Genomic DNA, 13,434 nt, shown 5'->3' with positions numbered 1-13,434 from the left:
TTGCTGCTGGTGTTCGGTTTGGCGGGTGCAGGGAAGGTCCGGGTGCAGGTGAACTTGCAGGCGCGGCAGCTGAAGGGTCCGTGGGTGTGCTTCGGGGCGGCGCGGTGACATCCTGGGATGCGGCCGGTGTTGAGTTAGACATCAGTACAGCCCTTCATGCCCCAGGTCTGTGGTTTCCCACGCTCTGCCTAACTCCGGGATATTGCCTGTCCCACTCCATCACCTGCCCACCTAGGCCTTGCCTGAGTTCATGACCCCCAGCGTTGCCTGTACCTCAGCACCACATGCCTCACTGACCTACTTCCCCCAGCTCTGCCTGTGCCCTCTCCTGCGTGGTGGGTCTCCCTGACTTCACCTGGCTCCTCGCCGGTGCGTGGGCATATTTAAGGCAGCCCAAACAGCAGCATGTTCACATGCCAACATATGCACACCTGTTGTCACATTCACACTATTATTTGTGCACATAGTGTATGTTCACAAAAATACACACCGCATGCAAAGTGAGCGACTGCACAAACACACCGGGCAGTAAGTACACCATCATGGTTTTATGTACACACCTCCAGGGGGTGTTCGTGCACACAACAGAAAGGGCTGAGATGTACAAAAGTGAAAGCAAAGAGCTGCTGTTTTCCCAAAACATTTCGGATAGTTGCATTAGCGCTATGTAGATGCAAACCTTTTTTGTCCTTTCACTATCCTGCTCAATCCAAATAACTAACTAACATATCCACCACTCAAATCATTTTCATATTTCAGTATACTAATTTGCCACTAATCCTTTATGGGTTCCGGAGTAGTGTGCCACTCATCGAAAAATCGCTTCAACGCCTCATCAGGTGTAGTAAGTGGTATATAAATGCAATTATAATACTATACAATTAGGTGTAAGCTGCGTAACCCTATAGTCTGGCATTTTTATAAAGTGGTCTGCGAAATGCACCTTTCTTTTGATACTTACTCCAAATAATGGAAAAATATACCATATTGCATGAAATATTGCCAAATACAAGTTTTACATTTTGCACGATTTTACTGGACGTGATACACTTCAAGCTAAAAAATAGCGCAGACTGTTGGCAATGTCTGCCCCCAGGGAAATGGCCAGAAAGGGCTGGCATTGGGAATGTTGGGAATAGCGACAAGCAAAACGTTGTGGACATTCCTTTCTATTGCACTTTCCCAGTCCAAATGTTTGATGAAATGCGCGTTGGTGAGAAAGTGACCCCAAAACTCCTGATCATTTAGCAGATGTTGGGGGAGCAGTTTATCCACCTGGATTAGAAAAAACACAGGGACAATAAAAGGATATGGAAGGCATTTCCTTTGATTCTAAATGACATGTTGTCCGCTTGGAGAGAATCCGCAGAACGGAGGTGCAATCACGAGAGCACACTTTTCACAGATTCTCATGCAGACACCTTTTGCCCACTGGTCACAGACGGCATCAGCGAGCGTGTAAGAAGAACAATTGTTACTTACCTGTAAACAGGTGGTTCTCCAGTATTGGTGTCTTTCATAGATTCACATGCTTGAATATTCCCAGTCGTCGAAGTGGGAGTCCCACGGTACATAAAACAGCAATAAAATGCTAAAATATATGTATGCGAGAACATAACATAAGAAATAATAAAAGTCAATACACAACTAAAACCTCTAAAATGATAGAGAGAGTAAACACTTGCAACATATCACGATCATTATGTTAGTCCAAACTACAGCCAATCAGGCTTCAGCACCCTCTAGAACCTTCTCCTCAGAAGCTCAAGCACTCAGATTTTCGTAGCACCAAAGTGAACCAGAGTGCATGAGGAGAAGAGAGCCTCTGAGGGGAGGAGGGTGGGTCGCATGTGAATCTATGAAAGACACCAATACTGGAGAACCACCTGTTTACAGGTAACAATTGTTCTTCTCCAGTATTAGGGGTGTCTTTCATAGATTCACATGCTTGAGTAGAGAGCAGTAACCTCTGAAGAGCTGAGATTGCTAAGCACAGCATGGAAAAGCTCAGAGACAGTAATAATACAGTCATGGAAGCATCGATAGCAATCACAGAAAAACATAAAGGAGGAGGGAACAGAGGCTCACCTTATTTGAAAAGATGATGAAGTACTGCCTGTCCCACTGCCGTATCCGTCTCATTGATGGCGTCCAAGCAGTAATGCTTGGTGAATGTGTGCCTGCTGGACCATGTGGCTGCACGGCAGATCTGATGAAGCGGCACACCAGCAAACAGAGTGGTGGATGAAGACATTGCCCTGGTAGAATGATCCCTCACTGAAGACTGTAAAGGCTTGCCAGCTTGTTGATGGCAGAAGACAATGGCTGAAGAAATCCAACGGGTAATCGTTGGTTTGGTAACTGGATGCCCCCTAAGCATACGTCCGTAAGCAATGAACAGTTGGTCGGACCTGCGGAAAGGGGCAGTTCTGCTTATGTAAAATTTAAGGCATCGTTTGATGTCCAAGGAATGTAATCGCTGTTCAGCCAGAGACTTTGGCTCAGCAAAGAAAGTTTTCAAGAACACAGGCTTATTTAGATGGAAGTCCGTAGGCACCTTTGGTAAGAAAGATGGGTTGGTGCGAAGTACCACGCCGTCAGGTTTGAATTGAAGAAATGGTGGTTTGATATTAAAGGCGTGGAGGTCCCTCACGCGACGAGATGAGGTCAGAGCAAGAAGAGGAGCAACCTTCCAGGTGAGGAACTTTAAATCCGCCCTATGAATGGGCTCAAATGGCGTTTTCATTAGTTGTGTTAGAACAACGTTGAGATGCCACGTTGGAGGAGGGCGCCGAAGAGGCAGGAACTTCAGGAAAAGACCTTTGAAAAACTGACGGATAATTCTGGACGAGCAGAGGGAGGAGGAGCCATCTTGCCAGAAACGAGAGATTGCAGCTAGGAAAACTCTCAAGGTAGCATGCGAGAGCCCAGATTGAGCTAGACTCAAAGAACGGAAGGAGCTGCTCCGGAGCAGAATGGATTGGATGGACATTTCCTGCCACACACCAAAGACAAAACCTCATCCACTTGAGTTTGTAAGTTTTGATGGTAGACAGAGCTCCAACATGAGCGAGGATCTCTCTGCAGTCTTGCGAGATATTTAAATGCGCGAACTCAAGGTGCTCAGGTTCCATGCTGACAATTGTAGAGTGGATGGATCTGGATGGCAAATCTGGCCTCTGTCCATCGTAAGGAGGTCTGGACGAGGATGAAGAGGAATGGGCTCGCACTGGGACAGAAGGAGCAACTCCGAGAACCACACCTGTCGGGGCCATTGAGGGGCGATCAGGAGAATGTGGCAGGGCTGCCTCCGCATCTTCCACAGCACCCGTGCCACTAATGGGATCGGCGGAAAGGCGTAAGCGAATAGATCGCACCAATCGATCAAAAGGGCATTCCCGCACGATCCGGGGTGGGAATGCCAACTTGCGTAGGACGGGCATTTCCGGTTCTCTGGTGTCGCAATGAGGTCTAGAGACCGATGACCCCATCGGTGAAACACTAGTTCCAGAGTCGGCTGATGTAGCTCCCACTCGTGTGTCGATGATGTGGACCTACTGAGGGAATCCGCCAGAATGTTGGAAACGCCCGTCAGATGCACCGCCGTCAGGGTTATTTGAGGACGGATAGCCCAATCCCAGATCGACTGAGTCAGTCGAGACAAGCGTTGACTTGGTCCCACCCTGTTTCTTCACGTAGTGCATACTGGTGGTATTGTCCGACTGAATAAGCACTGACTCCCCTTGAACTACAGGAAGGAACGACTTGAGTGCCAGAAAGATTGCCATCAACTCTAGCCTGTGGATATGCCAAGAGCGTTGGGGCGGAGACCATTTGCCTTTGATGGAGAGGCCTTGAAAGGGAGCACCCCAGTCGTATAGAGAGGCGTCCGTTGTGAGCGTGAGGTCTGGCGCGTTGACGAGGAAGGACGTTCCAGTCACCAGGTTGGTCGACTGCGCCCACCAGGACAGAGCTGTCCTCATGCGAGCGGTAACTGTCACCAGGTCGTTGAAAGAACCAGAGACCTGACGCCACTGTACATCCAGTGCCTCCTGAATGGGACGGGTCCGCAGTCTGCAATGTGGGATCAGTGCAATACAAGATGATGCCATTCCCAGAAATGATTTTAATGTCCGGACAGAAACGGACTGTCTTGATCGAATGAGAGCCACTAAGCGGAAGATCTTCTGTTGAAGTTCGTGAGAAACAAATGCCTTTGAAAGCACTGTGTTTAAGGTTGCCCCTAAGAAACTCCTGGTTTGAGCTGGTGCAAACTGACTTATCGACGTTGATGGCCAAGCCGAGGGATTGAAACACATCTTGACAAAGATGAGTGTCTCGGTTCAGTTGATGGCGGGAATGAGATTTGAGGAGGCAATCGTCCAAGTATGGAAATATTTGGACGCCTTGGAGGCGTAGGTGAGCCACCACTGGAGCCAATACCTTCGTGAACACACGAGGGGCGGATCGGAGGCCGAAAGGCAAAACTTTGAACTGGAAATGAGTCTGTCCTACTCTGAAACGCAGGTACTTTCGATGCTGTTGGAGAATTGGGACATGAAAGTATGCGTCCTGAAGGTCAATGGTGGTCATAAAATCGCCACTGGAAAGAAGACGCAGTATCTCCAATAGTGTAAGCATGCGGAAGGATTGGCTCTTTAGGTATCTGTTGAGAGCCCTCAAATCCAGAATTGGTCGCCAATCTCCCGTCTTCTAGAGTATGAGGAAAAAAACAAGAGTAAAACCCCTCTCCTCTTAGACACTGGAACCACTTCGACTGCACCCTTTTGAAGAAGACGGATTTGACGGAAAAGCTCCTGAGATGGGAGGAGGCAGGCCAGACGGAGTATGAGAAGGAATCTTGATGAACTCCAAAGTATGTCCTTTCATCACAATGTCCAAAACCCAACGGTCTGAGGTGATGGAGGACTACTGAGAATAGAACAGAGATTCGACCTCCAACACTTGGGGAAGACAAAAGTCATTGGCATTTGGGAGTGGATCCCCGATATGAAGACTTTCCCCTATATGACTTTGTTGACTGTTGTCGGTTTGACTGCTGTTGGTTGGAAGAGTAACGTTGGTTACTCTGATTGTAGGAGCGATATTGAGATTGTCCTCCTCGAAAAGTGGAAGTAGTGCTGCATCCCCGTGCGCCCGAAATGTCTGTTTTCGAAATTGCAAGGTGCCCAATGATCGAGCCGTATCAGTGTCCTTTTTAATGGACTCTAGAGCCTCGTCTATGTGTGTCTCAAACAGCGATTCACCATCATATGGCATATCAAGGATCTTGGACTGGACTTCCTGCCGGAAAAAGGTGGACTTCAACCAACCTTGGCGTCGTAACCAGTGCCCGCAATATTGACTGCGCAGTCAATCATCTCTTCAGATGTTCTTTCTCCGTCCTGGAGGATTTGCAAAGCGTCAGCTTTGGAAGCGTCAGGGATGAGGTTGACAAAGGCAGACATGTCCGACCACATCTGCCGGTCGTAAGGCATTAGCCGCCCTTACTGTTGTGGAAGCCATGGTGGAGAATTTGCGTCCAATAGCGTCAAGGCGCCGACCTTCTCTATCTGGAGGTGCAGTGATAGGAGACGCTGGATTACGGGACCAACGCTGTGCCACCTGAGTCACCATCAAATCATGTTTTGGGTGAGAGACCAGGCATGCTGGTGAACCTGTTGGGGCCATTATACTTCTTCTCAAGGCGCGGCATTTGGGCAGGTAACTAATTTGGAGCCTGCATGAGCTTCACTCCCTCCTTCCAAATAAAATCGATGATCGGAACCGTGTGGACTTGCTTGAATGGCTGATGCTTGAAATCGTAGAGGAAACAATCCTCCTCTCTCTGTGTTCTGGGTAATTTGAAGCGCTGAGCCGCTCTATTCATCAGCTAATGGAAACTGCCAATATCTACTGGAGGGGAATCTCAAGGTTATCCTGGCGGAGGGGAGGGTGTCTGTATTTGGTAGTCATCCCACTCTGCAGTGCCGGTTGCGGCATCATCATTGTCCGTATCACGTGGACCTCTCCGTCTTCCCGTTCTGGAAGTACATCAACATCAGCATCTTGTGGATACACAGTTGTGTGTATCTTGACCGATGTTTGAACCTGGGGTGAAGGCGTCTGTGGCAAAGGTGGCGGAACCGAGGGTGGAGCAGCCGCAGCAGCCGGTGGTCTAGGAGTACCTTGTGGCGTAGGTGGAAAACGCCGGTTGTAGTCGTCCATCATATGCTGGAGGTTTGAAATCAGAGACAAAGGCAATGTAGCCGTTGGAACTTGGATGAACTGTTACTCGGCTTGAGACTCCTGGTCGTCGCCGTCACTGTTAGAATCTTGGCATTTGATGATCAGATCGGACGGACTGTGTGCCACCCTGAAAGTGTCATCCACATCATTACCAGAGTCCGAAGCGTGCTCAGAGGCAAACAAAGGTGAAGGTGGCTGCGGATCTGGAGCAGACAACTGGTGGCATGGTTCTTGACTGCGATGCTGTGAAAGTTCTGTGGCGACAGATGCAGAACCTGAAGATGGCAAAGGCACTAGAGGCAATGAGGCACACTAGGATGGTGCCACCGTCGACGGTATCGTTGACAGTGCTGATATGGGCGCCGACAAAGAGGACTTCAATGGATCCATCGTTGACGGAAGCACCACACTCTGCAAAGCCGCCGACGAATTCGTCCACGCAGAAGTCACCCCTGACGACTGAGTCCTCGTCGACGGAGCTTTGGTCGACTGAGTCTTCGTCGACGATGTAGACTTTGATTGCCTTCATTGAAGATACTAGTTTCTTAGTCGACGATGAATTGATGGAAATCACCGACGAGACAGTCTTAAAGGCCAAAGAGACTCTCGTAGATGTGGAGGCCGTCGACTACGGTCTCGTCGGCGGCCTCCACGTCCACGAGAGTCTGAAAGAGAAGCGGACGTCGTCGTCAGTGTCGTCGTCGACGATGTAGACACTGATGATCTCGTCGTCGGAACACTCGTCGACGCTCCCGTCGACGACGAAGCATGTTTTTGTGTGGAAACACGCTGTGAGGCAGCAGAAGACGCCTGAGAGCCAGGTCTCGTGGGCGTAGAGGTAGTAGGAGCCGGTGGAGACACCACAGAGACCAAAGGCAGGGCAAGTTTCTTCCTTTTCAGAAAAGGAGAGGGCACATCCTGCACACTACTACGCTTAGATGCTGCAGTGGAGGGTCCAGACTGAAAACTCTCAGCATCAGACAGAGCTGAATCCTTGTCCTTAAGACGTTGGAGCCAAAGGAGGAGATGGCCATCCCTGTCCTTAAGAGTTTTTGTAGACATGGTTGTACAAAAACTTGCAGCTGCCAACTTCATGCTCAGGGTAGAGACAATAAATATATTTCTTGCGGGGGTCTTCTTTAAAAAGACACGTCTTCCCACAAGAAGAGCAAGGTCTGAATAAAGACTTCTTACTTGACATGATGAGAAGACTGGAAACTAAAAGAAATGGAGGAAAAAACTGAGCAGAGCTCAGGGAGACTCCCTTCACACGACGTGCGGTAGAAAATCTAAGGGCTTGAGCTTCTGAGGAGAAGGTTCTAGAGGGTGCTGGCGCCTGATTGGCTGTAGTTTGGACTAACATAATGACAGTGATATGTTGCAAGTGTTTACTCTCTATATCATGCATTCCTATGTAGGAATTATTTTAGAGGTTTTAGTTGTGTATTTACTTCTATTATTTCTTATGTTATGTTCTCACATACAAATATTTTAGCATTTTATTGCTATTTTATGTACCATGGGACTCCCACTTCGACGACAGGGAATATTCAAACATGTGAATCTAGGAAAGACACCCCTAATACTGGAGAATAGACATTGCCTGAAGTAAGATTCTCATCTCAGAAGCACCTTTGAATACTCAAACTTAATTCATATGGTTTGGAGCTGTGTGGCTGTAGCTAGCTAGTAAAATGTAGTGGTCTCCAGACTGAAGTCAGCGGTATGTAGTCCGATTAGATGTACAATTGATCATGGTCTAAAGGGGGTAAAAGAAATGGTCATTTACAACGCCATTACCTGATCAATGCTTCACAAAGGGAAAAAAACCATTTTCAATGCCAATAGCTCAAAACAATGTCATTGCGAAACTTTTGCATTGTAAATGCTTGTTCTTTGAAGGTGCATATCTGGTGTGTTATGTCGTTCGCCCTGCATAGCTTTCTGGCAATCCGGAATGCTTGTTATGGAGCGTTAGATAGGGATCTAAAGGGGGGGGGGTGATGTGGGTGTGGGTCCCCCAAGGTTTCTAGGGCATACCTAAAACTAAATTTCACTCGCGATGTGCATCAGGCACTCATGTTCCCAAATATTCACTGACAGCCATGCTCTGTACTGAGAAGCCGAACAAACAAGGCCAGTGGCTTCTATGGTGCTGTAGTCAAGGCACAGTCGAGGCCCACTCCTTTTTACATGCTGGCGGTGAAGCTCAGCAGCCCTCCGGCTGAGAGATTGATACTCTCAAGTGTTATAAGTGTAACTTATAAGCCTACATTTACACCCACATGCAGCTTTCAACAAATACAGACATGCAATCTAGCCCTTATATACAGTTCAGTTGAAGAGCCAGGTCTTGAGGTCCATCCTGAGGTGAGGAAGGGACTGATTGCTTGAGGTGGAAAGGGAGGGTGTTCCAGGTCTTTTCTGCAAGGTAAAAGGAGGATCTTCCTCCGGCCGTCTTGTGGACGCATGGGATGGTAGCCAGGGCCAGGTGGGTGGACCGGAGATCTGGTGGGTGCGTGGAATGAGAGGCGTGGTTAAGGAACACAGATCCTGCGTAGTGCAGGGCTTTGTAGGTGTGTGTGAGGAGCTTGAAGGTGATTCTACTGGGAGCCAGTGGAGTTCGCTCAGGTGGTCGGTGATGTAGCTGTGGCAGGGGATGTTGTAGATATGTATGGTAGAGGTGTTCTGAAGTTGTGAGGAGTTCCTGGGTGATGCCGGCGTAGAGTGCATTGTAATAGTCAATTCTGCTGATGAGTGGGTGGGTGACCATCTTTCTGGGCTCAGTTGGGATCCACTTGAAGATCTTTCGGAGTAGGCGTAGCATGTGGAAACAGAAATGATGAGACTGCGTTGATCTGGCGGCTTATGGTGAGGGAGGAGTCCAGTATGATGCTGAGCTTTTGTGTGTGGTGGGTGCTGGTGGGAGTTTCAAGTGCTGAAGGCTGCCAGGAGTTGTCCCCGGCAGAGAGAGTGGAGCCCATGAAGAGGACTTCGGTCTTCTGAGGTGAGCTTGAGGCAGCAGTTCATCCAGGTGACGACAGTCTTCATCCAGTCTTGTAAGTTGTTCTTGGCGACTGTGGATTTGTTAGTGAAGGAGAGCATCAGCGGAGTGTAATTATTTTGGCGACTATGTTCATTCCATGGTTCCCAATGATGGCAGCAAGCAAGCAGGGCCATGTAGATGTTGAGGAGAGTGGGGCTCAAGGAGGAGGCCTGAAGCACTCCGCAGCTGATCTCTGTTGGTTCAGAGCAGAACGGTGGAAGTCAATGTGCTCGGCGGGTGACGAAGAAGCTGATCCATTCCGAGGGCTTTGTTACGGATGCCAGCATAGTGGAGTCTTGTGCATAGGGTGCGGTGAGAGACTATCTAACGCAGCCGAGAGGTCCAGGAGGATGCGAATGACGTCTGTGGCAGCGAGGGGGGCGCTCTCGGTGCTGTGGTTGCTTACAAAGCGAGATGAGCGGTCCAGGATGTGGTTTGCTTAGATGAACTTGGAGAGTTAGGCGTTGATGCCTTCTCGATGACCTTGCCTGGGAAGGGTTGGGCGGTAAGAGATGGGTCTGAAGTTCTTGAGGTCGTCAGGTCGGCAGAGGGTTTCTTCAGCAAGAGGTTACACTAAGCCATCAATATTAATCGGGGAATGAGAAAAGAGAGAAATAAAATCCCTCCTTTACTTGATTGTCCTCCATGAGAGTCCTTTGACAATGATGTGCCTACAGTGGAAGAAGCCCCTTCCTTCTCAGTACTTAGCTTGTACCTCCCTGCATTGGACCTTCTTTGAGGCATCTTCCAGTTTTTCCCCCTTAAATTAATGACCTCACAACCATTAAAAGCATTTAAACAAAATCGTCACATCCCGGACTATGCATCTGACATGCAGCCCACACACCCCTTTAAGGGTTAATACTCACATTTTTTCCACACTTTGGACATCGAGCTGACTTTACGGTCTTTTACAAGGCAAAAACCGAACATGATTGGATTCCTACAAGGGAAACCCTTTAAAAATCTTAATACAAAAGATGTTGAGTGAATGATGAAATAGGGCAAATAAATGAGTTGGAAAATAAAAGAACGGAGGAATGTTGGGTCAGGTAAGCTGTTGTCCCATTAAATACATGATTTCAACTATCATCTTTCAATTCTGCTGCATCTCCCTCAGTTTAATTTTTTTTCCTTTACAAAACAGCAGGCAGATTAGGTTCCGAGCTGTAGGGACGTTTTTAGATTGGATTAGGACATAGTATGTTTTCTAAAGTAACAAAAGAAAATTACGCAATTTTACCTTTGCCAGGCTGCAGTAATCATTGGTGTTCCAGAAGCTTCACAAAGTTAAGACTACTCAATTGCTTTTGACTATCAAAGATACTATGTTGAAGAAGAAAGGATTACGAATATCAAGTATAACATTTTAGGGATGTTAAAACACTATTTGTATTTCTCTCGAGAGAGAATTGCCATTTTTTAAAAAACATTTTGTTATTGGTTTTACAGATCGTTACAAACAATACTGCTGTGAGGGCCACAGCCATCTATATACGTGCAAGAGATCAAATCTGTCACATGAACTTCGCCATTAAATAGTAGTCATTTTGGTCAAATGATACTGAAGAATGTGAACACCAAATACAACTTGAATTATTTTTGCTTAGTATGATATAGTTCATAGAGTGATACATATTTTCCAACTTTATGAACTCTGACTACTATAGAATGAGGTGTAAATTCAATATTCATTCGGTGTGCACTGTGAAGCCATACCGTAGCTCCCTTCACGAGTCAATCACAAACTAATTTGACAGTCATTTTAAGATGAAGTCTACCCTATAAACAATGGTTACAAGAGTACTTGTGGGCTTAAGTCTCTTTGTGAGAGGAGTACAACAAATACTAGCGAATGATCGGCTAGGTCATCTATAATACATATGGACCAAAAACATTTCCACTTACTAAACTGTTATGGAGTGCACAATTATCTTTAGGGCTTCCTACTGAAAAGAAATTGATTTATTAACCATCTTTCAACTGCTGCTTAAAGCATTGTGACTAAGTAACAAGATCAGCATCAATGATCAAAAGATGGGACGATACCTAGAAAGGTACCCATATTCTGGCAAAGACCTAACTGGCGTCTACAGTACATGCAACCAAAGTAATGGCCATAATTGGTCACTTGCAGTTAGGGTAGTCACTTCATTATCAAACCTACCACCAACTCCGTGAAGCGATCCCAGCAGCACAGCCATTTTTCCACATCTTCAAACAACTGTTGATGAACTTCAAAATGGTGCATGATCTTCACAACCTCAGCTTCATGAAGTTCAAGGAGGTCCTCTGTGTAATCGTCTGTGAATAAATACAAATTGGTTTCAGCTTGAACACAAGAAATCACATTGCAAAATGTGCTGCTGCTTTAGGAAATATAACCCCACAACCGAATTTTCATCTGTAGTCCCTAGTCCCCTTTATTCACGTGCACATGATGAAATCGCTTCTGAACAAGATAGCAGAATATTCCTTACATAGCACAACTAGATGTTTGGAATGGGGAGGCGATTATATTCCTCAAGATGCATGCACAAATGATTCATAAGACATCTGAAGGAATGGATTAAAGGTATACAGGAACAAGAGCTACTGTGGTGAGAAAAGACAACCTACATTCCAATTTATTCGCCATCAGATGTCTGATAAACAAAAAACAGAGCTATAACAGGGATAGTCGGAACGATTTTGAAAGACAAATCTTTGCAAATAAATGTTTTTAAACAAATAGATATCTGAAGGCACTTTTTAAAATAAGAAGTAAAAATTGAAAAATTGTGACAAAAGACTTATTTCAAAATGTGAGGTTTGCCATGGAGAACATATCCATGTTAAAAATTCCCCCCTCTGAGCGAAGATTTAATATACTTTTTTGCATTACCCCCAATTTTTGAATGTTTGCTCTACATTTTCTACATAGTAATTAGCAGACATATTCAAAACTTTGGGCACGGATAGGCTGAAAACACCTCCCAGTGTAAGTGCTATGACCACCAAATCCGAACATCTGGGTGGCAATAACTGGCCTTTCTGACTTCTAGTTAAGGCTATACTCAAATATGCCAAAACAGCACAAAAGCCACAGCATTTTTTTTAACCCTGCCACGAGTGACTTTGAAATATTTTTTATTGTTTTTAAGAGTGCATACTTTTTCAAAATTACACAACTTGATATTGTAAGGAAGGACAATCAAACTGTTAAATATGTGCTCAAAGATTGGCAATATTTCCCATCTATTTCGTGCAATCATTTGTTTATTATTTAACTTCTCACTAATAACATACAACAGTCTTAATTACAGGCTATTCCTCATAATCATACCCATTAACTGAAACGGATGTTATCTGAAGTGGAAAGGGAAGTATTACAAAAAGAATGTCATTTAGTACATGCAATTCAACAGTTTCTACAAGCATATAAACGTGGAAAAAATAAATTTGAAACAATTTTTCTTCAAACAGAAGAACCAGATGTAAACACTAGAGAAATAAGTCAATTCATAAGTAAATTTAAGTTCAAACCTAAAATTCGAAACAAAATGATTGTTCTTTAAATAATTTTGTCAAGCCATCTAATAGTGATCAATCGGTATGTAGCATTTACAATGCGGTCGTTACTACACAGGGATCAGTTTTTTTGTTTTGTAGAGTTACAATGCCCCACTTTACCAGGCAGGGAAAGAATGGTTTAAAGGTTTTCTGCGGCATAACACTAGATGGATATATGACAGTGGCAGTCTCTGCAGAAAAGAGTGTGTTTTGCTAATAACTCTGGTTAACTTTGGGTACGGGGTCCCAAAACAATCGATTTTCCATGTTAATTCCCATAGGAAAGTTTGCTCTCTGGTACAGAAAAAACATGTCCAAAAGGAATTAGACCAAATTTCGGAAATGTTATAACTTTACTCAGAAAGCAAGCTATTTGGTGGAAATGCATTCAGACACCTGAGAATTTCCTGCCAAAAGAGGTGCTTAGTGGACTTGAAGGGGGTCTTGTACTGAAATATTTATAAAAAAAATTTCTTTAAACAATGGCTCTTCAAATAAAGAGCTCCACAGCAGGTAGGTGATTCCTACTTTATTATAGCGCTTGAAGGTGGCATTTCATCGGTCATTTTGTCCTTTTGACAATGATT

General features: G+C 45.5%; 1 protein-coding gene across 6 annotated transcripts in view; it reads right to left on the bottom strand.

The window, feature by feature from the left end:
- LOC144825271 (protein regulator of cytokinesis 1-like) overlaps positions 1–13,434 on the bottom strand; it is a 1,077,791-nt gene that overhangs the window by 543,970 nt on the left and 520,387 nt on the right. For all 6 annotated transcript variants that reach the window (XR_013609370.1, XM_078684109.1, XM_078684108.1 and 3 more), the window contains one exon: positions 11,463–11,599. Coding sequence is in view for 5 of the 6 variants with exons in the window: in XM_078684109.1 (XP_078540235.1) it covers positions 11,463–11,599 (137 nt within the window). In the remaining variant the exon portion in view is untranslated. The remainder of the gene's footprint in view (positions 1–11,462; positions 11,600–13,434) is intronic.

Source organism: Lissotriton helveticus, chromosome 3_1, assembly GCF_964261635.1.
Source record: "Lissotriton helveticus chromosome 3_1, aLisHel1.1, whole genome shotgun sequence".
Lineage (NCBI taxonomy): Eukaryota > Metazoa > Chordata > Amphibia > Caudata > Salamandridae > Lissotriton > Lissotriton helveticus.
This window is presented reverse-complemented; position numbering and strand designations above follow the sequence as displayed.